This window comes from Triturus cristatus, chromosome 10 (genome assembly GCF_964204655.1).
Source record: "Triturus cristatus chromosome 10, aTriCri1.1, whole genome shotgun sequence".
In the NCBI taxonomy this organism is placed as follows: domain Eukaryota; kingdom Metazoa; phylum Chordata; class Amphibia; order Caudata; family Salamandridae; genus Triturus; species Triturus cristatus.
Genome location: NC_140593.1, coordinates 1096307422 through 1096333704, shown reverse-complemented (window position 1 = coordinate 1096333704; position 26283 = coordinate 1096307422). Strand labels below are relative to the sequence as shown.

At 44.6% G+C, this 26283-nt stretch overlaps 1 protein-coding gene across 1 annotated transcript in view; it reads left to right on the top strand.

The window, feature by feature from the left end:
• Positions 1 to 26283, top strand: part of GET4 (guided entry of tail-anchored proteins factor 4) — a 166892-nt gene that overhangs the window by 111329 nt on the left and 29280 nt on the right. Inside the window, exons 5-8 of the mRNA XM_085629303.1 lie at positions 19971 to 20109; positions 23075 to 23215; positions 23308 to 23383; positions 25146 to 25218. Coding sequence (XP_085485429.1) covers positions 19971 to 20109; positions 23075 to 23215; positions 23308 to 23383; positions 25146 to 25218 — 429 coding nt within the window. The remainder of the gene's footprint in view (positions 1 to 19970; positions 20110 to 23074; positions 23216 to 23307; positions 23384 to 25145; positions 25219 to 26283) is intronic.

The window sequence follows — 26283 nt, the reverse complement described above, 5'->3', positions numbered from 1 at the left end:
GTACACTATGCCCACAGAAAGTACCTCAGATTTGTAGTGGACGCGCAACAGTACCAGTTCAAGGTGCTCCCATTCGGGGTCACAACAGCACCAAGGGTATTCACCAAGTGCCTAGCGGTAGTGGCGGCACACCTCAGAAGACAGCACATTCACGTCTTCCCATATTTGGACGACTGGCTGATAAAAGCCACGTCCTACAACCAATGTGTACACCACACCGCCACTACAATCCAACTACTTCACCAGCTAGGCTTCGCGGTGAACCACCAAAAGTCCCAGCTAACACCATCCCACATAAAGCAATACCTCGGCGCCACCATAGACACCTCAAAAGCCTTTGCCTACCCCAATCCGGCCAGGATTGCAAGCATTCAGGCTTTGCGTCAAAGATTCATACTTCAACACTCACTTCCAGCAAGAGTGTTTATGCAACTGATAGGGATGATGGCCTCTTGCATGTTCATAGTGCCTCACGCAAGACTCCAGATGCATCCACTCCAAGAGTGCTTAGCGTGCCAATGGAACCAGGCCCAGGGGCAACTGACAGATCTGGTGTTGGTAGACGGTCGCACCCATCGCTCTCTGCAGTGGTGGAACACCACAAATCTTTCCAGAGGTCGACCATTCCTGGACCCGGTTCCACAAATAATACTAACAGACGCATCGCTCTCCGGCTGGGGAGCTCATCTATTACACCTCACAGTGCAGGGCACATGGACGCCGCAACAAAAGTTACTCCATATCAACCATCTGGAGTTACTGGCAATCTTTCTAGCCCTAAAATCCTTTCAAACACAGATTTTAGGCAAGGCAGTCCTCATTCGCACAAACAACATGACGGCCATGTACTACATTCAAAAACAAGGCGGCACACACTCTCCACAGTTCTCAACTTGCACAGAGCATATGGAGATGGGCGCAATTCCACACAATCTTTCTCCTAGCCCAACATGTCCCAGGAGTCCAAAACACCATGGCGGATCTGCTCAGCATACCGACACAGCAGATCCACGAGTGGGAACTTCACCCACAGGTTCTTCACCCGTTCTTTCAGATGTGGGGGCATCCACAAATAGACCTCTTCGCCACCCACGAAAACAAAAAATGCCCAAGCTTCGCCGCCAGATACCCACACCCATTGTCCAAAGGCAATGTGATATGGATGAACTGGTCAGGCAGTCAGTCAGTCAAAAAAGTCTTTATTCGATTCGCATCATAAAAGACATACTACACATATTAGGCAATTCGACTAAAATTGAATTCATATACAAAACAAGACAGACTGTAAAACCTTTAAAATGTTACATAAAATGGTAGATTAAAAAAATCGCAGGATATTAAAAAATACAATAAAGTGCAATTAGGGACGCGCCATTTGGCCCAAGGACCAAAATGAATGCTAATTTTTGACAGCTTAATAGCACAGATCACGACTTGAGTTTCCTAGCCCTAAGGATCCATGCCCAACTGATAAATTTAGCAACACCAATTACTATAGGTTTTGAGGTATCTGTTTTCAGGATTCTACTAGCAACCTGTGCAGAACGGGTGCTCATTAATCTGCAAACAGGTCGAAGCCAGATACGTCTAGGGAGTTGGTAAATTGGGCAACAAAAAAGGAAGTGATCCATAGTTTCAGTCATGTCTACACAAAAGGGGCATTTGTCACTACCAAGAGGACTCCAACTTTTGGTGAGTCCTCGCAGTGGTAGAGCGCCCACTCTAAACTGGTGATACAGTTTACGATCAAGAACTTTCAAAATAGTATCCCAGTAGCTTTCGTAGACCGAGTCGTCCTTATAAACTAGGAAAGTAACAGTCATCGTGGAACCTATAAGGGAAGCACATCTCCTATTCTTAATATAACTCCAGTACGTATCCTTAAGGACCTTTTTTGCCGGGAAGACTACTGTATCAGGGTTAGTCCATAAATCACGCATCCCAAGATCGAACAACAAAGTTTTGATGCTAGACAACCAGGGAATCCTATACGACCCCTCCATTCCTTTGATCTCCAGGAGGGCTTTTGCATAGTTAATTAGTTCAGGAGTCGTCCACAAACGACGCCAAAACGCCAGGGGTCTGTACCCTGCCCAGTCCTCTATAGGCCGAATTCCCAGGTCATACAATAGGGGGATACGCGGGGTGGATTGGGGGAGCCCGATAGCTGACCGGAGGAATTTATTCTGGGCGGTCATCAATTTAGACAAGTTGTTAAAACCCCAGATCTCAGCTCCATATAAAATTGCAGGTAAAATCTCGGAGCCATAGATCTTCATAAGTGGAGCTATTGGTCTTGTTAAAGAGTGCTTGTGCTCTTTCAGCAAAGCTCCTCCCAATTGAGCATGTTTAAGAGCGAGAAGATCCAGCTGGTGGGACCAGCTGCATGTCTCGCTAAAGGTGACCCCAAGATAGGTAAACACTGCCGTTTGGGATAAGCAGACACACCTCCGCCTTAACCCGCCGGGGGCCGCGAAAAACCATGAACTTGGTCTTCCCAACGTTTATCTCCAACTCATGCTCGCGACAGAAGATCTCGAAGCGAGACAGGGCCAGCTGCAAACCCTGCCTTGTCTTCGAGATCAAAAGGGTGTCATCCGCGTACATGAGCAGGGGAATTTTCATTCCTGCCAGGGTAGGTGCATCAGTAGGGCTATTTGAGAAATAATTTACAACCCCATTGATAAAAAGTGAAAACAAGGTGGGAGCGAGTACACACCCTTGTCGAACACCTTTAGATACTTTGAATCTATCAGTCAGCTCCCCGGGTTTACCCCATCGGACACGGGCGTACGTGTTTTCATGAATGGTGACCAAAAAAGAGACCAGTTCTTTTGGCATGCCTATATCCGAGAGTACTTTCCATAGCTTGTCCCTCGGCACAAGGTCAAACGCAGACCTTAGGTCTACGAAGGCCGCATACAACTTGCCTCCCCCCAGAAAAACGACCTTCCAGTACAGAAGTACTACCCTAAATACTTGGTCCAGGGTCCCAGTGTGTGATCCAAACCCTGCCTGAAGGGGAGACAACACATCAGAGTCAGACATCCAAATTTGGATACGACCCAGAACAAGGCGGGCAATAATTTTTTGTACTGCGTCTATTAAGCTAATAGGTCTATAATTGCCCTGGGCAGAGCGATCGCCTTTCTTATAGATCGGTAATATCTCTGCCCCGAGCCATGAGTCAGGGACAGCAGCACCACCCGCAAGGGCATTAGCCAGCAGGGTCAGGTATGGAATCCATGCATCTTGCTCCTGAATAAATAAATCGGCAGGAATACAGTCAGGTCCTGGGGCCTTGCCACTCTTGATCGATCGTAAGACTAACTTAACTTCACCCGAGGAGAATTTTAGTGTGTTTTCAACACCTGGAGGACAAGAGAACTGCTTGTCCGTCGAAGTGCCAACCTTAAACTGTTCCTCAAAATACGCTACCCACTGTTGTGGTTCTACTTGGTTAGAGGGGCAGATATCAGAGGGGGCATTACCCCATTTGAGGAGATGCCAAAATTGGATCATGTTACGGTCGTGACAAGCCTGATATAGATCCCTCCAACGATCTTCATCCCAGTTTTGCTTGGCCTTAGATTGGGCCGTTTTATAATCAAGTCTACATTTTTGGATGGTAGAAAGAGAGCCGGATTTAATGGCCACTTTCAAAGCACTTAGGGCCACTCTACAATCCTTGTTGAACCACGTACATGGTCTCAACTCTTTACCCCTGCCAGTGGCGGGAAGACTTTTCACAAAAAAGGATTTGAGCTCGGCAAAGAGTTTGTTATGGGTGTCCCGGAAATTATCCTTGATCGAATTTTGAGATTCCATTTGGTTAAGTGAGGCCAGGGTACTATTAATTAGTTTTCTGATGGCCACACGTGAGGATTCGCAAGTGGCGATTTTCGGCCATCTCACCCTTCTGAGATCATTAGTAAGGATGACGTCTATGGGGGAACAGCCATCTGAGAGGGTGGGGGAGGCTGCAAAGCTATTATCCTTGATGCTCAGTGCAAGGGGATTGTGGTCGCTCTCGATTCTACTTACTACTACCATGTCATCTATGAGCGGCCACAACTCCAAACTGACTAATATATAGTCAATTCGGCTCCCTGATCTACCATTGTCAAATGTCCTCCTCCCCATCCTATCAGATTTAGTTCGCCCATTAACTGCTCTCATGCCCTGATTTAAACATAAACCCTTCATAAAAAGGGCAGCATGAGACCATTTGCTTACTGGTTCCAACTCCAGCATGGGAACACCCCAAGTTGAGTCTTCTTCCTCAGTGAAGTCCCCACAATCGGCCCCCAAGGGCTCAAAACAAACATTAAAATCACCAGCCACAATCTTATTAGTGGGCATAGGAGCAGTCTCTAGATAATTCTCCAATAGAAGACAAGTGGGGGAGCATTTGCCTCCCGGGAGACCTCTTACATAGGTATTGATTATAAGAAGGTTGAGGCCGCTACGGGATTTGACCCTAATGATCAAAATATCAGAACTATCGATTGGAACCTCTGTCACGGTGACACCTTCACATTGACGGATCCAGGTGGTTAAGCCCCCCATAGGTCTGCCTCTATGACTCTTAACAGCGGGTTTGTGGAAGTTCAGGAAGCCTGTACGAAAGTGGGGAAGCAATGCCCAGGTCTCCTGAAATGCCCATATTTCAAACTCATCAACGAAGTCTGCCCAATCAGGAATCTCAAGCCTTGACCCCAGCCCAGCAATGTTCCAAGAGCCCAATTTTAGTGTAGACTTTTCAACCCTGGTTTCAACTGCTTGACCTAAGACAAAATGGGGGTCGATCTTTTCAACAGATGGTAACAAATTATAACCAAAAGAATTAATCAAACAGGAACGATCTTTAGGAGGGGGTGTCATAATGATAATATCGTGGCTCAGATCACAACTAGGACCCATCAACCCTGAAGCAAGCGCTGGGCTATGTAGGAAGCCATCCATATGCCAACTGGTCAGGCAAATTTGCGTACGCCTTTCCACCTCTCCCACTAATTCCATTAGTGGTGCGAAAGCTACAACAGCACTCCCTCACACTGATCCTAGTAGATCCAACGTGGGCCAGACAACCGTGGTACACCACGCTGCTGGAACTCTCCGTAGTACCACACCAAAAGCTACACCTCTCACCATACCTCCTAACCCAGAACCATGGAGAGATCAGACACCCGGACCCAGCTCAGCTCAACCTTACGATCTGGCTCCTGAGATCCTAGAATTCGGATGCCTTAACCTTCCCCCTGACTGTATGAACGTCATCCGAGAAGCTAGACGCCCTACCACTAGAGCCTGCTACGCTGCCAAGTGGAAAAGATTTGTTGTTATTGCCATAACACAATCAATCCTCTAGACGTATCTATACAGCACATCATATGCTACTTGCTCCATCTACAAAGGTGTAACCTAGCATATACATCCATTCGGCTACACCTCGCAGCAATTGCCGCTTACCTACAAAACAGACAGCACCTATCACTTTTCAGAGTGCCTGCCATTAAAGCCTTTATGGAAGGCCTCAAACGAATAATTCCCCCCAGAGTACCACCTTCACCTGTGTGGAACTTAAATATAGTTCTCACAAGGCTAATGGGACCGCCCTTCGAACCCTTGCATAAATGCGAACTGCAATTTCTCACATGGAAAACAGCTTTTCTTGTAGCCATCACTTCCCTTAGAAGGGTCAGTGAGATACAAGTACTTACCATACAAGAACCTTTTCTCCAAATGCACCAGAACAAGGTTGTTCTCTGTACCAACCCAAAATTCCTACCTAAAGTCATTTCCCCCTTTCATCTAAACCAATCGGTAGAATTACCGGTATTTTTCTCGCAACCTCAAACTGTTGCAGAAAGGGCTCTACACACGCTAGATGTTAAACGGGCCTTACTTTACTATATCCAGAGAACACAACCTTTCAGAAAGACCAAACAACTATTTGTCTCTTTCTCTCCACCACACAAAGGCAACCCCATCTCAAAATCAGGGATAGCTAGGTGGATTGTAAAATGCATACAGATTTGCTACCACAAAGCAAAACGAACGCTATCTGTTCCCCCTAAAGCCCACTCTACACGAAAGATAGGGGCTTCTTGGCTTTTCTAGGGAACATCCCAATAGATGATATCTGCAAGGCAGCTACGTGGTCAACACTGCACACTTTCACTAAACATTACTGTGTAGATGTGCAAACCAAGCAGCAAGCTAGTGTGGGCCAGGCTGTACTAAAAACACTATTTCAAACCACTGCAACAGATACCGGTGGTCGCCGCTAGGTTTGGGAACTGCTATATAGTCTACGCAAAAGTGTCTCGAACGGAATATGCTATTTACCAGTATGCATCTGTTCTTGGCATGTAGAGCTGCAGATCTACACACGCCCACCCGCCTCCCCGGCTACCTGTATCTGTTCCAGTCTATCTTATTTAGATACAACACACATGGGTTTCTTCACTGCTATTACTACGCTCCATCTTTCCCTGCTGGCGAAAAACAATCTGAGGATGGAGCCGAAGCCCATGCGCAATACAATCCAAGGGAGGAGTCACCGACCTCGTGACTTCCAAAGACTTTCCAAGAGGAAAAACAAACTGCAAACATCCGGGCCCAACACCAGATGGCGATCTATGCAAAAGTGTGTAGATCTGCAGCTCTACATGCCAAGAACAGATGCATACTGGTAAGTAGCATATTCCTTTTCATATTTTTGATAAATAGCATACAAATTCATCATGTGTGGAAAAATAAATCTAATTCCACAAGATATGCATAATTTTCACTTACAATTGCAAATAATGGTTGTTTGCGTCTGACATAGGCAATGTATGTCATGAGTGAACATAAACACAATTTTATCATTCCCAGTTGTCATCCTCTGAATAGGTGTCTTCATTTTCGGCGTCTGATTGATTTTCACAGGCTGGAAGTCAGCACATGTCGTGCACTTGCGGTCATTTATACTGCAGACACATGTTCGTAGTTTGCAGTTACAAGCTATTCGATCTAACACAGCCTGAGGAGCTGGTTGCCCCTCCACGAGTCCACTACTAGTTAATCTGCTTCCATGTATTTTCCCAACTTCCACCCTCTCTCAATTTGACTAGGTGCCTAGTGATCGTTCAGCAGACATCACATTTTAATAGCGGCTTCATAATTTGCATGTTTCTACAGACAGCCCCTGCAAAGTGGAAGTTGAGGACTGTCTCACCATTCTTTGTGCAGAATAGGTGATATCTCAAGTCCTTCATGTGATCAACCGAAAATTTTGGTGCATACAGCAAGCACGTGAATTGCTGTAATTTGTCCATGAGTTCTTCAGAGAGACCTCATTCGTCTCCGAGCTGCAAAAATGTTTCCTCTGTATGTCTGTTGGCAGACAGGATTTTGAATGCACTTACTTTTCCTTTTTCCACAAATTATTGAGACCTATCGTAGCTCAACAAACATTTTCAACACGATTTGAAACTATTTTCCCAATGTCTAGGCTTGCATCGGTATTTTAGTACCATATTTCAGAAACAATTTAACCATGATTCTGTTGGAAACTTAAACACATCAGTGTCATCTGAGCTTATCATTACGGCCTCATAACCCTCATTAACAGCGAGTGCAGTATACAGCAACGAACTACCATCTGCTGCTTTGTGTGTACTGTTGAGATCAGTCGCTTTGTGGCTCCCTTCAGATGTGGTTTTGTGGCATTTATATACACAGTTCGCAAACAGTGTTTTATTCTCAATTTTTACAAAACACTCTGGGTTCCTCCATTTGTTAACAAGAAATGTGATGAGCGTTGTTAGAAATGGGGGTCTCTAGTTGGCAAGAGCTTGCACCTTTGTCCAAGTAGGGACCCTCCTTCCTAGTCAGGATAAGGGAGTTACGCTCCTAAAATAACCCCTGCTCACCCCGTGGTAGATTGGCACGAGCAGTCCGGCTTATCTTAGAGGCAGTGTGTAAAGCATTTGCACAAAACCAACAGTAATACAATGTAAGCACTACAAAAGGACACCACACCAGTTTAGAAAAATAGCCAATATTTTTATATACTTAAAACAAGACCAAATACTATAAAGAATCCACAATATAGTACTTCAAAAATAGTTTCTTCTCAAGATGTTTTTAAATTGCAAAAATACGTTGAAAACACAGTTTGTGCGAGTCGGTAGCTCGTTCCCGCTGACCGCGTCGGTACAGGCCAGCTACAACATGAACAGACTCGTTAACAGTACCTTTCTTAGTGCGGCTCACATGGGCGTGCAAGTCGGTCTTGGCATCCGTCGCGGTTGTGATGCAAAGTGGAAGCGGTGCAAGGCGCGATGTCCTCTTGATGCGGTGCGAGCAGCGGCTCGGTGACGATCGGCCAGGCGGTGTCGGTGAGACCAAGGCTTGTGGTGCAGGGTGAGACGGTGCTCGATGCAGTGCTGGCTGGTTGCGATGCAAGCGACAGATCCGGTTGGCGGGAATGGGCGCTGGGGGAGCCGAACAGCTGTGCGTGACGAGGTGGTCACGGGTGTCGAGCCAGCGACTATCGTGTCGGTGAGACCAGGCCAGGGAAGTAAAGCGAGGCGGTGCGGGCTGCGGTGTCTTCTTGATCTGCTGCAGGCAGCGACTCGGTAACGATCGTACAGACTACGTTGGTGAGACCAAGGCTTGTGGTGCAGGGTGAGACGGTGCTCGATGCGGTGCTGGCAGGTTGCGATGCAAGCGACAGATCCGGTTGGCGGGAATGGGCGCTGGGGGAGCCGAACAGCTGTGCGTGACGAGGTGGTCACGGGTGTCGAGCCAGCGACTATCGTGTCGGTGAGACCAGGCCAGGGAAGTGAAGCGAGGCGGTGCGGGCTGCGGTGTCTTCTTGATCTGCTGCAGGCTGCGGCTCGGTAACGATCGTACAGACTACGTTGGTGAGACCAAGGCTTGCGGTGCAGGGCGAGATGGTGCGGCCTGCGGTGCCTTCGGTACACAAGGCCAGCGACGGAGTCAGTGACAGTCTGTCGCGGTTTCCTCTTCTCTGTGACAACTGAAACAGCGGTCCCAGGAGCGGTACCCAGAGATTAGTGAAGTCTTTGCAGTCCTGAGACTTCTTAACAGGAGGCCAGCTCGGTTTCAGGCCCTTGGAGTTACTCAGCACACGTAGAGAAAGTTCAGTCCAGTCCTTTCACTGCCCAAGGAAGAAGCAGCAGCTGCAGGCCAACCCAGCAAAGCAACAACACTGCAAAGGGGCAGTACTCCTCCTGGCAGCTCTTCCAGCTCTTCTTGCCAGGTTCCTTGATTCCAGCGAGTTCTCAAGTTCTGGGGTTTGGGTCCCCCTTCTATCCTCCATTTCTCCTTGTTCTCTGGAGACAGAGATGCCTTTGCCTAGTCCAAACCAGTTCTGGTCAGTCCTCGAGCACTTTGTTTTTTTTTTTGAAAGACCTTTATTGTTATGGTTCACAATACACAGCTTTAGCCTACAACCCCTCGGGCCGGCCGCGCAGTTTGTACACATGCACTTTGTCGTATCGAACACAGCCCAGTGCCGTCAACCCGGGGGTACGGCGGCGATAGAAGGTGCCAGCGTCTCACAGGGTAGAGAAGGATAATGCAGGACTCATTTTCTCTGTGTTACAGCCATAAACAAGCGGAGAATACCACAATGGCGCCAGGGCGCCTAACGATCAACTACCCCCCCCCCCCCCCCCCCCAACTCCCCAAAAAACCAGTCACCACTCGAACAGAATAAATAAATACCTCCGTACCCGTGGGTGACCACGGCACCCACTTTCCAGCCCCAGGAGCAACAAGAGTGTTGGGAGTCCTACACAGCCCCTGCGCCGCTGGAGCACTTTGTTGACAAGACTTCTTCTTTCCTTTCACAGTGTAGGCTAGGGACATCAGCCGCACCACAGGAGGTGGAGCCAGCATTGTGGAGGGAAGGCACAGCTCGATTCAGGTCCCAGGTGCAACTCCTCCCACCCATCTACATGTACATCTTGCTTTTCAGCCCTATGCTGACTCACCCTGTCTCTTGGAATCCCCCAGCCCTTGTCACTCAAACTCCAGACAAGGAATACACAACCTAGCAGTGGAAGGCTTGGATGGTTAGACAAGAAAATAGCTAATTTCCAAAAGCGGTATTTTCAAGACAGAATGTTTAAAACCAACTTCACTAAAAGATGCATTTTATCATTCTGAGTTCAAGCATACTAAACTCTAATTTAAACCATGTTCCCTGGGTCAGTTAGGATCATAGGATGTAATAATCAAACTGCCCATTCTGGCCTATGGGGAACAGGTAGCCATGCAATAGTGAAAAACGAAGTAGGCTGTAATTCACTATCGGGACATGCCACACACACCAGGGCATGTCCTACCTTTCACATACAATGCAGCCTGCCCACAGGGGTACCTTGGGCCTACCTTAGGGGTGACTAACATGTAGAAAAGGGAAGGTTTCGGAACTTGGAAGTGTGTGCACTTGCCAAGTCGACATGGCAGCCTCAGTCTGCGCACAGGCTCTGCGATGGCAGGCCAGAGTTACACTTTACGGGCTGTTTGCGTGGGTGGCACAATCCAGTGCTGCAGCCCACCAACAGCGTTTGATTTATAGGCCCTGGCACTCAGTGCACTTTACTAGGGACTGACACATAAATCAAATAGGCCAATCATGGAAACGCCAATCCATAACACAGTTTACACAGAGAGCATATGCACTTTCGCACTGATTAGCAGTGGTAAAGTGCCCAGAGTCCTAAAACCAACACACACAGGTCAGGAAAAAAAATAGGAGGAAAAAGCAAAAAGTTCGGGATAACCCTGCAAAAAGGGCCATTTCCAACAGTTTTTTTATTCCTTACGTGGTTTAGGAATTTCCTCCCATGTCTTTCAATCTGTCCTTTCGCTCCTCTTAATAGACTTATCATTGTAAGTATCAAACACAACATCAGTTCTTTGACTCCTATTTCCTTCCCCCAAAACCGTGGAAGACTGATTCTGTCGTACGTTGCTTTATGCTTCCACACAATATCCGTTGCTTGTGTGTAGAGAGCTTGATGCATGACCACTACAATTTTTGCCAAATGCACCGATTCCCTTATCGGCTCTGACTGTTTAAAAATTTCAGAAACAGTTGTCAACTCATTTGCAGGGGCACTAACGGTCGGTAAGTAGCCAATGGAGTCCTGTGATATACTAACTAGATCTCTAGTATCGGTGTTGCATCCTGTCCAACTTGGTATTATCTGTTCAAGGCTCACTTGTCTTGTAACTATCCTAGATTATGTACTTTGTGCTGGCTTCAATTGGGTAACACATTCCAACATGACTTCAGGACTTGTCATAAATGGCTGAAGCCCAACTTGTTCATGTTCACTAGAAATGTACATGAACAATTCTTCAGTATTTGTGGTGGTTAATGTTCGTTGCTTTTGTGTCTCAATGCTTGGGAGAAGAGCTTTAACCCCTTGAACGTGGCTGAAAGTTTCCCGCAGTGTGGTAAAATTTCACGTATGTGCAAATCGGACAGCTCCTTGCCGTCCGCCCACGCTCACTGTAACGTTGGACGGCCAGGGGCCGGCCAACGCAGGCAAGGGTTAAAAGGTTGTGGTCCAAACAACTTTGACTGCACAGCTATACTGTTGACTCAATTAGTTGTCCCCTTACCAGTAAGAGACTCTTCCATCCTATCAATGTTATCCCATGCTCAGTTAGTGAAGACATGAGGCTGAATGTTGGCTGGAAGAACAATTTGCTTATTTAAGGTAGCAGCAAGTTTCTGAAGACACAAGGTGGTATCATTTTCTTCCAGTTGTGAATATGAAATCCCATGACTAAGTGTGTTTAGTGCGAGAATGATTTCAACATTGCCTATCAGCTTTTTAACAGCATATGGAAGCAGCAATTGCTTGGGGGTTTCTGCTGGCCATTTGTCACTGCATATATGATGTACTGATTGAATGATTTCATAAGTAAGGCGACCCTTTTGGGCGGTTTTCTGTTTTCCGGATTACCAATCAGAAATCCTAATTGAACCGTTTAAGGTAACCAACCACTGTAAATGAATCAATGTCTGATGGATGAGACGGCCATGGTGTTGATGTCAAGTTCTGTAAACCTTGTTCTTATGTGCAATGATGTTTGATCAATGATCTTGTTCGTCTGTTGCCTTAACCTTTAAAACTGATAATTCTTTTTTCAAACTCTGGTTTTCTCTTACAAAGTCCTGTAGCATCGCACTATCGGGTTGGGCCAATCCTTTTCCATGATTGTCTGGGGATATGTGGAGGCTGTCACCGAACTCTGAGACAATTCTATTCTAATGTGCTTCTTGGTTGATTTGTCTATTCCCTGTGTTACTCTGCGTGTCATGAGGGTTTCAAGCCCCTTCAGTGAGCATAGTCGCACGTATTACTTCTTTGTTAGGAATAATCACAGTTCTAATGTATTGAAATAGTTCATCTTCTGCTTCATCTCTCATATTTCTGTAGTGATAATCGGTTTGAACTCTAGATGCATGAACTTCCTCCTTTCCTTTAACCCTTGTATAGTTCATATAACAAGATGCATGATAATGGGCTTCTGCTGCCATTATGTCCCTACTACAAACTAAGATCTTTGAATCATAATCAATTGTTGCACATTCTCGAAGCCTTTTGTCAGCTCTAAGCTCCTTGGCCTTGATTAATTTCTCACACGTCGATGTTCCCTTGTAGCATTTTATTTACTCAAAATATACATTCTTCAGCATACACGTTTGAATTTTATGATGTTCTTCTGTTTAAGCGTTTACTCATGCATCATCACTGACACTTTTTGCTTAACAGTCTGTAAATATCTCTTCATAGTAAACAAACTTCTGCACTTCCTGTGGTAAAACTGTGTTACTTTCCACATTTCTCGCAATGTCTACCAGTGGAATAGGATTCCTTACTTGAACTGCCTCTAACAAAGCTTTCCATGATGAGTAGTCCTGCTGGCTTGGCTGCGTAACTCCATGTTGGAAATTTAACCATAAATTATACACTGAGGATCAGAGGGACAGGATGCGCTTGTTTCAGTCTTCTTCATGATGCTGCATGGTCATTTACCACCAGCTCTGAAATAATAAATTAATTAAAACATTTAGAAATTTTACTTGGTGTACATAATATAATCATAATTACTATTATATTTAACACTTTATATAATCACATTTACTGTAATTGTAATTTTTAATAAAATTCACAATAACCAGTATTACTTTTTTTTTTTTTTTTTTTTTTTTTTTTTTTACATCAAGGTATCTTGGGAATGGTGGTAATTTACAAAAGGCAGAGTTATGACTTGCCATCACACATTTTCCATTTCTAGGTGTCCGTTACCTTGCCAATAAATCATATTAGAAACCATCCTCCCAAGATAACATGGTTGGCTTAATGCCTACTAGGCCACATTTCTTGTTCACTTGCCTCAGCATAAGAACTCTAGAGATTACACTTAAACAAGACATTGCAAATTTAGTTTGGTGCTGTGCATAAGAATTTTATGGTTGCTAGTGTAGTCAGCAGCCTTTGAGCACCATTGCAGACCCTAAAAAGCCTGGAAACCCCAGAAACAACTCATGGAAGCCCTGCTTGCAGCGAGATCAAAAGTTGCAGGTAGTGTTCTCTTTCTCTATTCTTTTCTGCCTTGCCATGAACAGCATATATATTTTGCAACGTGAATCCTTTTCTGGATTCACATGCTGTGCATCATTACGCCATCTAGTGGTTGGGTCTTTTTTTTTTGTTTTGGTCGCTGTCGACCACCATTTGGTGTCCGGTACGTCCCCTGTATGACGTCAGACGGCATCCTGGAGGTCGACGTGCGTGGTGGCCATCTTCGGATTCTTTTTTCTGCTGTTGGGTCTGAAAGCAAGACAGGAAGCTCTGAAGAAAAGTTAGTTTTTTCGAAAGAACTTCGAGAAAAGATCGTCATCGATAGGATCAACGATAAGAGATCGATCATCAACGCTGAGTCAGACAGAAGCACAGCTGACCTTTTTTCTCAACACCAGAGGACCACCCAGGGCCACAAATGACGAGGTAGGGGCCATGGAGAAGACCCCATTTAAATTCTGCCCAAAGTGCCATCACAAATACGAACAGCGTGACCCACACACCATGTGCAACCTCTGCCTACCCAAGGATCACCAGGACAAAGACTGTGAGGCCTGTGCAGCGTTCCTGCCAAACTCTCAGAACACGCTGAAATCAGAGACAGGCCCACTGCACCATGATGACGATGCCAACGAAGAAACCTTCCATGAATGAGATGGGTTTTTCGAGCGAGGAAGAGGAGCATGCAGCTCCTGCAGAATCCACCCTTGAAGGATCAGACGTCAAAGTTATTGAAAAAGACGTAGAAAAAAGCCACGCCGAGAAGAAGGCGAAGGATTCGAAGAAAAAGACTGAGAAGGTAAGACCCAAAGATCCGTCGGAACCGACGGGCCACGAACCGAAAACAGTCAAGGCAGTCCCTGACACCTCTTCGGCAGCCCTTGGGTGGGTGCCGTGGGTTTCCAAGAATGGTCACAAGCCACAGGGAGTTGGGAAGATCTAGTGGTTGTTATACAAAGGATACAAGCAGAGACACAATGGTGGGCATCCAACAATATAGCACAGGGGAGACCTTTCAGGAAGACCACTTCATGTGTTACAATCACCACAGATGCATCCCTCAACGGTTGGGGAGCACATCTGAACCAACTACAGATTCATGGGCGATGGAGCGAGGAAGACTCCATAAAACACATCAATTTCTTAGAAATAAACTGTTCTTCTGGCACTCAAAGCATTCCAGAAACAGATTCAGGGGAGGACCATCCTAAACAGACAACACAACTACAATGTTTTACGTGAAAAAACAGTGTGGAACACAATATTTTCCTCTGAGCAAACTTGTGCAAGAAAGCTGGCAATGGGCAGTACCACAGCATATCAATCTGCAAACAGTACATCCACCAGGGGTAGACAACGTCACAGTAGACCGGCTAAGCAGACAAAACATTTGCTCACACAAATAGGAGCTCATGCAAACTACAATACCTGTTCAACATCTGGGGAACACCAGTGATGGATCTCTGCCAAAAAAGAACTAACTATACAACCAACAGCTCACTCCACTAGGAAGAAAGGAGCAACGCTAGCTTTCATGGCAAATGTACCTATCGATGCCATCTGCGCAGCAGCAACATGGGCATCACCACACACATTTACAAAGCATTATTGTGTGGATATACAAATGAATAAGGAGGCTCAAATTGGACAAAGGGTGCTTCAACACCTGTTTGCTAAGTCTTCCTCTCAAAGCATGCTTCCTTCAAAGCATGTGAATCCAGAAGAGGATTCGCGCTGCAAAACATAATGGTTACTTACAAGTAGGAGTAGTTTTGCAGCTTGAAGAGTTTTCTGTATTCACATGCAACCCACCCAGCCTTCCCTTAAAAGAAACTCAAACGGGTGGGGAAGCAAAGTACAACGTTAAACTCTAAATAAGGACCATCAAAAGGATTAAACCGCATAAAACAGAAAAAAGAATCTGACAATGGCCACCAAGCACGTCGAACTCCAGGATGGCGTCTGACGTCACAGGGGACGTACCGGACACCAAATGGTGGTAGACAGCGACCCCCAAAAAAATACCCCAGCCACTAGATGGCGGAATGATGCACAGCATGCGAATCCAGAAAACTCTTCAAGTAACCATTTTGTTATTCCTAATACAAACACTTTAGATGGAGTCATGTAATTCATGAGTGCAGTGCAAAATACTGAGCCTACTATGTAATGTCAAGAATTATTAGTGCTGTAGTATATGTGAGTATTTCTTAATTTGAACTGTATCATTTGTATACCGCGAGGGATTTTTTTCTTATTTTAACTTACTCAGTAATTTGACATTTTCAGGTTCATATACTATTTATACCTGGTGTTTGCTCACATACGTTTTATTTCTTCATGGCTACAAGATTCCTAATTGCTAGTTGTGGCCTGTTAATGCCTTATTTAAAAAAAAAAAAAAAAACAATGTTTGGATCTTTTTTTACTCGCTTTTTCATTGAGCTACTAACCCATAGTTTCTTTGCTGCTGCTTTGCATGCAGGTTGATGAGTGCCGGTCATAATTTTGCATTGATTTGATTCAAGGGACCCTTTTTAGGTCTCACCTAGCATTGCTGCACCCATGCGTAGATTAATTGCTAATGAGTACTTTTTAGAAAAAGGCTTTAATCCCCGCCTTCATTTCCATTGGCCGACGTCACTGTTTATGCTAAACGGTGGCCTGCCATTGGAAATTAGGGTTTTTGGTTGCCGCCCTTTGGCCTGCGATCCGGACTGGGTCGCCTGCTTCACGGCTGTCGTGAAGCACTTTCTTATCTTCATGGGGCCATGTGTTTGAAACACATGGCCCCATAAAGACAAGAAATCCCCATGCTCCGGCTGCAGCGCGGTCCTCTTTTCACTTTCGGGACCGCGCTTGTTAGATGCTGTCGCCTCTGGCACCTCACCCAGAGAGAACACGTTTTTCAAAAAAGGGAAGTGACCGAAGACATGCTTGGAAACTCCAGTGTCCAAGTAAAGTTCTTTCTAAACTCTAAAAGGATCGCACGGCGTGTTCTGATTTATGTAGAAAAATGAACTCTCCCACCGTGAGATGCTTATTGTTTGGTGCTGCACAGCTCCCAATAATCGAACGAACAGCCCAGCCAAACAAGAAGAAGCTGATGTCATATCTCATTAGTACATCAATGGTATTTTCTAAAGAGTGGGCTTCTGTACAATAATATTCCACATAAAACATACAAAGTATTTAATGAATACACTGAGTCAACCCACCCAGCGCCTCTCTGGAGAAAACACAAAAGAAATCTGTGCTTGTAAAATCGCGTTCGTGTACTGGAGCTGTGCTGTGAAGGTGTGCGTGCATGCGTGTAGCAGTGGTGTGCACACGTGCCTGCCTCTCCCTCTGTATACGCCCTCGGGTGTGTGTATTTCTCTGCATGTTTCTGTCTGGGTCTGTGCTTGCATGATTCCAGGTGTGTTTTGTGTGCACCAATGTATAAATGTTTTGTGTGCCCTAACTGCGTGTGTGCATGTGTCTGCTTGTGAGCGGTCCTTCGTCTTCTGGGTGTTTGTGTGCTCGTGGGTCCGTCAGTGTGTGCATGCATGTGTGAGCGGGTGCATGCGTTTGTGCGTTAGTGCGTGTGCCTGCACACATCCCTGTCTCTGAACCAGGAAGTAGCATTTCATCTCTCAGCAGCCAGTGTGAAATTATGGGATGCCTGATGTAGAAACAGATGTTCATTGGGCACAGCTCGCAGTGCCAGGTACGTGCCCCGTGCCCAGTAAGTACGCAAACACCTCTGGTGCCAGCAGCTGCAGGGCACAGTGGAGTGCCCGGGTCACGTGCTGCAGACAGATGCCAGGGCTCACAATAAAGCCAACCCTACGACCGTGCCAGGGACTCCTTGCACGAGAAGCCACCAGTGCACGGCGGTGGCACACGCAGTGCTGCTGAGTGGTGCTAAACCTGGGCAGAAAGGGTCACATCTGCACAGAGAGGCCCCCATCTCACTGCATGTGCTTGATGGCACGTCAGACTAGCCTGTGCTGTGCTGTGCGCCTTGAAGCATCACTGGTCTGCAAACACCAGTGCATTACCGTTCCAGTATCGTGAGCAGGGGTTTCAAAAAGTCTCACTGGACCGACGGACCATTACACCTCCAAGAGAGTCTCAGTGCTGCAACCTCTGCTGAGCATCACACCCAAGCACCGCCGTGACTCGCTACAGTACCAGTGCGTCACTCCTGCTGAATGTCTAAGAGGGTCTTACTGCTGCAACCTGTGTTAAGCACAGATTCTACATGTGTTTACATCTAAAATTCATAGGTACTGATGTGTGTTTTCAGTATTGTACGTTATGAACTCCTTTTGCGAAAAAACCCAATAACATTTTAATAAATATCTGACATGATTTTAACATGCCTCTTGCTTCTTTAAACATGACACTCATGGTAGATGTAGTAATCATTGGTAGATACTGTTCAACGTGTGGTCCCCTTGACTACATAGCTTTTACAAAACAGCAAACCAGCAAAGCTGAATATTATCCAGGGATTCTTTACAACCTAGTGTCAATGCCTTTTATATATGGGTTGCTTTAAAAACGCACACAAATAAAAGGCATTACAATGCCAATAGCTTAAAATCTCCCAATTGCGAGACCTATTGCATTGCAAATGCTTGTTGAACTTTCTTTTTAAACAAACTTTAGGTCTAAATTGAATGTATTTGAGGAGTAGGTATGTGCTGCATGCACCTCTTTACGTTGTGTCCTTGATAGTGACAAAAGCCACTACGGTAGAAGTTTGTTCATGCAGTTCCTGGTTACAAAGTTCAGTTTCATATCTTTTCTTTCCACCTGTTTCACCTCCCTGCTCAGAAGTCTTCCTGTGCTGGCTATTCAGTACCAGAAAGTACAGGAGAGTACTCAGTATTCCTCCCCTGCTTAATGCCCTCCTTGACTACCCCTGCCTCCCATGTGATTTCACTACCTTTACTCCCACATCCATTGACTTCAGTTTTCCCTAATGTAAAGCCATTCACATGTTTGACTTCAAAGCACTTCAGTTACAAACTGTTGGTGCGCTCCCCCATTTTGGTTACTTTCTACAAATTCATTTTTTGCTAGAATTCCCCTTTGTTTGACGTGTGATCAATATATAGCCTGTAATATATACAGTGAATGAGTTCTGCGAGGGATTGTAGACTGAGGTTCCTGATTCATCATTGTTGTCTCGGTATGATCCTTATGACATTAAGCAAGTTACCTTTTTCAGAGTTGGTTTTCGAGATGCCTGCTGTGATGTCTCAGTTCCTCATGAGCACTGGAATGACCTTGGATTAGTTGTGGCAAGTTCTCTCCCAAATTATCCAGAGAGAGTTCCCTAAGCTGATTGCCACAGTAATGGCCTTTTTTTGTAGTGCGTTGACCTGAACCCTGTTAAGTTGATTCATTCCTTGCCACCACAGCTCGTCGAGCCTCCAGGGGGTGGAAGACCTACTGGAGACTTAAAGGCTTAGCTGAATCTAAACCTCTTTCAAAGACTGCAATTTACCATGTGGGTACTGGACACCACCTTGTTATGGTGGCAGGTTAGAGCAGTACTCTTTCTGTTCCAGTCCCTCTCGTAGGTGAGTGTTGCATGTTTGAAAGCAGCCCAGCAGAGAGCGATTTAAATGAGAGCGCAGTCTCCCAGTTAAAATCGGAACATGACTACTGGTTAGTGGTACACAGTATCCTCTGGCTTGTGACACTGTGCAGCATGGCATTGGGGTCCCAGAATGAGAAAGATCAGGGAAGCTGCTGTCAGGTTTTCAGGTTAGTTACACATAGTTTTCTGGGCTTCGTCCATTTTAACTCTTCTGTTTACCATTGACGTCACTCCATGCACATAAGCTTTTGAATTTCACTGGCAGGCGTTTAGTATGTGAAATGTGCAGAGAAATGCAGAGGGTAGGGGGTGAAGAGCTACTATTAGGGCAACAATGCCCGGTTATTAGCCGTCCTATTCTGTATTCAATATACTGTTTTGTTGCTACCACTTGTTCCCCAGAGCTGATAATGGATAGAGAACATATTGTCTAAAAGTATTCATGTAAAGATAACTTTTCTTGGTTGTTCTTAAACATGCGCTGTTCAGATAGCAGACGGCCTTCTTTGTTTCTCTAGTTTTTCATGCTTTCCATTTATAAACAAATTGTTGGGACCGAGGCAGTCATGCAGTGAACCTTGTCTATTATCTTTTAAGGTCACGGAATAGACCAGGTTACATTTCTTATTGAATGTGTATTTTAATTTCCATCTTATTATGTTTCACATTTTCTTGAGTGAAAGTTTTTGATCCCGCAGCAGCAGGATTATTTTAATTTCATGGATCTTTGCACATTTCTTTTTCAGAGCAAAACTATTGCGAATCTCGTTATCACTTCCTGCACTCAACAGATGGCGAAGGCTGTGCAAACATGCTTGTAGAATATTCAGCCAATCGTGGGTATCGAAGCGAGGTGGACATGTTTGTGGCTCAAGCCGTTTTACAGTAGGTGCCCAACCATTTTTATTTTTAAATCTCTCTAAATACATTGTGCTTTGGAAAATCAAATTTGAAAGATAACTGGAAATGGGTCTGCAGATGTTTGCTCACGCATTTCATATTACAGAACAGGCCGCTCAAAGATTTATTTTGCGGGGTACCATCCATGAAGTGGCACAGTTAAGTGCCCATCTAATGCCCAAGGGCACTGTTTGAGGTAGGGGAGCTCAGAAATCAGAGGCTCAAAGGTTCCCTCTCCAGTATCTTTCTCTTCTCCCCTCCTGCCCATTCCAGTTTGGACCCAGCCATATGGCAGATTGTCTTAATTCCAGTCACATGGACATTTTAGTGGATCCAACTGACCTAGTGACCAAGGATGTTGTCTCCTTCCTTTTTAGGTCTCAGCTAGTGTTGCTGCGCACATGCGCAGCTCGCTCGGCGAGATTTAATGTCACTGAGTACTTTTAGAAAAGGGCTTTAAGCCCCGCCCCCATTGGCCGGCGTCACCGTTTATGCTAAACGGTGGCCAGCCATCGGAAAAGAGCTTTGTCTGTTGCCTCCCTTTGGCTTTTTCGGACGGTCCACTTGGACGGGCTCGCCTGCTTTCCTTCTGACGTAAAAGGTTTCTTATCTTTATGGGGCCATGTGTTTAAACACATGGCCCCATAAAGACGAGAGATCCCAATGCTTGCAGCGCGGTCCTTCTTTCACTTTCGGGACCGTGCCTGTCTATATATGCATCTACGTCTCCCAGGATGTTTTTCCACGTAACCCTCTATTGGCCCGTCAAAGCCTGGGGTCCAGGAAAGGTCTGGCATAGCTTTGCGCAAGACCGCTGGGCCAGTAGTCAGCTGAGAAGAAAAGGCAATCCTGCTTCGAAACAGTGGCAGTACTCCGTCTCTTGATCCCAGTGAACTTGACACCTCTTCTCGTCAGGAGCCAGGTTACGGTCCCTGCCCATCAACTCGTCTAGTAGCTGAGCGGCTGCCAACATAATTCAGCCCGCGTACTCCAGCTGTTCGTGTACCTGAAGCCTTTATGCCTGAAATACAAGACGGTCCCTTCCCTGGAATGGTGGCACAAGTGGCGTCGACGCTGACAGAGGACTAATAAGTTGTGCAAAATAACGGGGCCATTTTGAAGTTGTACTGTGACTACTTGATTTTTCGGAGACTTAAGGGATGTTAACCATATCAAACTTGTTTCATACTCATAATATTTGTGGTATCTTTTTAAACGCAACTACATGTATATTTTAGAATACTACAAAACACAGGCCCATGAAGATGTTCCACAAAAAACAGCATTTTATTTCAGATAGCTATTGAACGGATCAAAAAGTAAACAAATTATTTAACGGAGATTCAGTTAATAGGGGGCGGCGCTTAGTGTGATTGCCGTTCGGCGGCGGCATATTTCTTCTCCCAGAATGCAACTGTATTTAGAAGTCCGTTGCTAGTAAACACTAGCAGAGAACGCTAGAGCGCGCATCTCAGTGGACAAGTAGGTAAGCTCCCCTCCTATTGGTGTGACGTTTATGGCCTTTCCTAAACCCAACTAACCCAGTCACCTTCACAAAAATACGGTTCTCTGTTAAAGAACTATCTTGATAATTTAGTGTCTGATCCCCCCCCCCCCCTCTCCACAACGCCTGACCCCCCCCCCCCCCCCCCCCCCCGTCCCCGACTGAACCTCCCCCCTCCTCCCACCCCCGTCAACGACTGAGATAAAGAGACCAAGTGTACGGTGGTGGAAGAAAGAGTAATGAGGTGGAATCAAGACAAGGCAGCCTCTGTGTTCATGAGCTAGATACAGGAAGTTTAGAGGGGTGGAAGAAAGAGGCGTGAGGTGGAATGAAAGCTAGGGAACCCCAGCATTCGACAGGGCCAGCAATGGGTCCTTAAGAAAACCTTTTTATGCATTTTAAAAAAGGAGCGTTCTATGCTATGTGAGTAGTAAATAGATAATTTGCTCGCTGTTGTAAAATAATTGCCTGTAACCAAAAATAAACAAGCATTGAAAATGCAACAGGTCTCGCCTTTGATTAAGTTAAAGCCATTTGCTTTGCTAATGGTATTGTATAGGAAAGCAAATGGCTTTAACTTAATGAAAGGCGAGACCTATGGCATTTTTAATGCTTGTTGTCTTAGGAGCCTGAGACTGAATATCACAACAAATGATAATTGATCTGCTTTTCTCAGCACAGGCACAAGACCTAACTCTGATAAAGACATGGGCCCTCTGGACTAGGACATGTGTACATTCTTGCTGCTTTGTTGTACAGAAAAAAAATTGTTCTCCTAGGAAGGATCAAGACCATCCCTTAGGAAGTGTAAATCTCATTGAAATTTTCCATTTGGTCACTTATTCTAGAAGTATGAGCCGATCATGGTTTGCTATTCTGGTCAGCTCTGTGAGCTATTAGTCTAGGGTGGAGACAGTTGATTGCCTCCAGGAGTGGAGAAGGCATAATTTGGTGGCTGCCGTGGCAGTTAGCCATTTTTGGCTACTAATAGTCGGGGCTACTATTTCAAACATGTTTAATAGGGCCAGCCGAGCTAGGCAAGGGATATTAGGACCATTGGTCATGGATACCTCTGTCCAGTTCTGTATCCAGTAATTCTGAAAGGAAGAACAGTGCCATGTGATGTAGCACAGATCGCACAGAGCCTGGGCACATCTGAAGCACCTAAAATGATGGAGGAGACCTGCTCTGTGTAGCCTGTAATGCGCTTCCAGTACCAATAGTATACTTTTTGCAAGGTTTGGAACATAATAAATTAAAGCTTGAGAATTTAAGCCAACTTTTCAATTTTGTTTCTATGTTCCAACTCTCTTCAGATTATGTTTTTGTATCTTTGTGATTTAGGCACTCAGAAGAATTATTTGTACATTTATTATTAGAAATAGGTTTTTGGAGTTAGAACACCAATTTGACCTTATGTGTTTTTTCTTTTTTTTTATCTTACAGATTCCTGTGTTTAAAAAACAAAACGAGTGCTTTCGTGGTTTTTACAACATATACACAGAGGCATCCTTCAATAGAAACGGGACCTCCGTTTGTGCAACCGTTATTAAATTTCATTTGGTTCCTGTTACTGGCAGTAGAAGGGTAATATATATTTTCTGTTTTTGTGAACAAAATAGTAGTGTTTTTAACTCTGTAAAACTGTGCTCATACTTCTTTCTTAATTGTTCTTTCAGTGGAAAATTAACAGTATTTACTGTCTTATGTGAGCAGTATCAGCCATCCCTAAAGAGAGACCCAATGTATAATGAGGTGAGTAGAATTGGGAGAGCTTTTCGTTGGCTTATACATGTTTGGTAACTTATTCAGTTAAGTCGAACCCACAGGCTCACCTTGGCCTCAAGCTCATAGGGGGTGACTGGATGTACTTTTAAAAACTTTGTAACATTTAGCTTTTTGGCCTTTGAGAAAGGATTATTAGTCCTCCAAAGCTGGATTTGGACCAGTCCGTTGTGGACCTCTGATGATTGCCCTCAATGTTTTATATGAAGAAGTGAAGACCTCCTGATACAGTTTGGCCTAGTGACAGGGCACTAAAATAAAAGTGGCCCCACTTAGCAAATTAGATAGCTAAACAAGTGGCCACACTTGCAAATCGGTACAGTTTTGAAACAGGAAAGACATGCTGTATATGTTTTTCATGTTATGGGAGACTGCATGCATTTGTGCCATGTCTGTTGTAACATCCGTAAAAACCAGTCTACCAGACCGTAACCCAGGCCCACAAACACCCCAAAAAAATAAAACCTTGCCCATATAGACCAGTCCGACCTTGCCTGCTACTTTCGGATAAAGAAGATTTGATATTACTGCTTTTCTGCCCTGTCCATTTAATCTGGCAAGTCAATGCACACACTATGTGCATTGTGCTGCAGAAGCAACTACTCTTATCCCTGCGACTCCTTTTCTAGTGAGGTACATACATCTGCCTCACCTATGGGCAGCCACAAGCAGTAGAGACAACCATGCACATTTTGGTTTCGTTGTCTATGTAAGGTACTCATTTATTTGCTCTGTCCCTGCTACGTTTTCTGGGTCTCTGGGTGCCTTTCTTGTCGAGATGAGACTTCCCCGTTGCAAGGGTTGGAATTTTAATACCCTGAGTAGTACGGCTGGGTGGCCATCGTGGCCCACCCTGCTTGCTGTGGTTACATTAACTTCTCAGGTGAGTACCTCTCTTCAGAGGTGAGGACATGTCACAGACAGGACTGGTTTTATGTTTTTTGTACATAATCACAGAAACCACCTTTACTGAGAGTTTGCGTTTATTAATATCTATTCAGCGATTTTGCCTCTAGCCATTGAAGGTTTTGTTTACAGTGCTTTGTTTTTAGTCAGTTTTTTATGGTGAATACCCTAAACAATATTTCACAAATATGGTTAGCATGTTTAGTTTTAATTGGTCTGTTTTGTGGGCTTTTAGAGAAACATCCTTCATATTGTTGAACTTGTAATATTGAATACTCTTTTCACTGAGCTGTTTTCCTATTTTAGCACTACAGAAGAAGAAATCTAGTAAGGGCTCAGCGGTCTGATCAGAGAGCTGAAATGAATTTGTTTTCCTTAAATTGTTCTGCCAGAGCCAGTTTAACATATTGAGAAAGAGTGCCTCTCCTTATCCTGTATACTTTAAGGCCAGTGTTTATGTAGTGACTGGTCCGCAGAAATGTAATAATATCGCTTAAACTCTGTATGCAGGTCAATATGCTAATTCACCTTGTCCATGGTGATTTTTAACAATTGCCACCATTTTCCAGATTAATAATTGGGGTGTGGTAGAAATGATTAAACTCCATGAAGAGTTTGAATTTGCAAATGCAGCAAAGTAAAATATGTAACCACGTACCAGTTCACACTGTGCAGTCCTTCCTAGATCCCATTTTATCTTGTATCTCTGCCCTTTTACAAAGCAGCGACCCTCTTTGATGGTCCAGTAACCAGGTTAGTCACATTTGAGGACCCTCCATTTGTTATATTCATGTGCTGAGTTCTCAAGTGGCTTTTTATTTTGCAGTACCTCGACAGGATAGGACAGCTATTTTTCGGAGTGCCGCCTAAGCAGACGTCATCCTACGGAGGTTTATTAGGTAACTAAAACATGATTCTTATTGACTTTCTTGCTTAATTAGAAAGGAAGCCTTCAAAATTGCATCCCCAAATTAATGTTGGTCCTTCACGGGGTCTGTGTTTACTCACGATGGTAATCTACAACTCCTGAATAAGTTGTGGATTATTAAGTGCTGTGGAATTGCAGACAAGGCATTTTATATTCATAGCTAATTTAACAAATATGAATCAGTATACATGATGTTTTTTTCCCTTCATGAACACCAATATAACCACTCTAGACTAATTGCTGTATTAAGTTTATCTTTTAATGATAAACCAGTTGTTTTATTTTTAAAGTTTGGTTCTTTTTCTTTTTTAATCTTGAGCAGAATGTTAAGTTTGGCTCTAACGTTATCATTCATGTCCCTCTTTTGTTCTCACATGTATTTTAGAATCTCCTAAGTAGTACTATTTATCTTTTGGTGCTTTTATTTGTTTAGTCACTGACCTCTTCTGGCCTTTCTTGTTTCAAGTCTACCAAATATGTATTTTGCTGTTTATTTGAAGGTTGATGGTTGAAAGAACAGAGTGTCACAGGTTGTGCACAACACTTACTTTATTAAAAACAATGTCATATGTAAAGCACATAGTTACTTCACCTGAAGGATTGTACAGGGTTTTGTGTCTTCTTTCCCCTGTAAGATTAATAACAGTAGATATAATATATTGTTCAAGGCATGTGTGGCTGTAGATATACATGCTCTGCATACTTCTGCCATCTAGTGTTGGGTCCGGATGTGGACAAGTTGTTTTTCTTCTAAGAAGTCTCGAGACAGTGACTCCTCCTTTTGGTGATAATGGGCATGGGCACTAACGTCATTGTTAGTTTGTTTTCTTTCCACTGTCTGGTCCGGACTTGCTTTGCAGTGCTCCGTTTTGAGATGTTTCCGGTTCATTTCAGTTCGCTGTTCATTTCCACTCATCTGTATTGTCTCACTTGCATTTTCCATCATTGCATCTCGAACATCACAGAACTTTCACCCATTTATTCACCGTGCTCCCAGGGCCTTGCTCGTTCGGGCCAACTCTATATTTCAACCAGC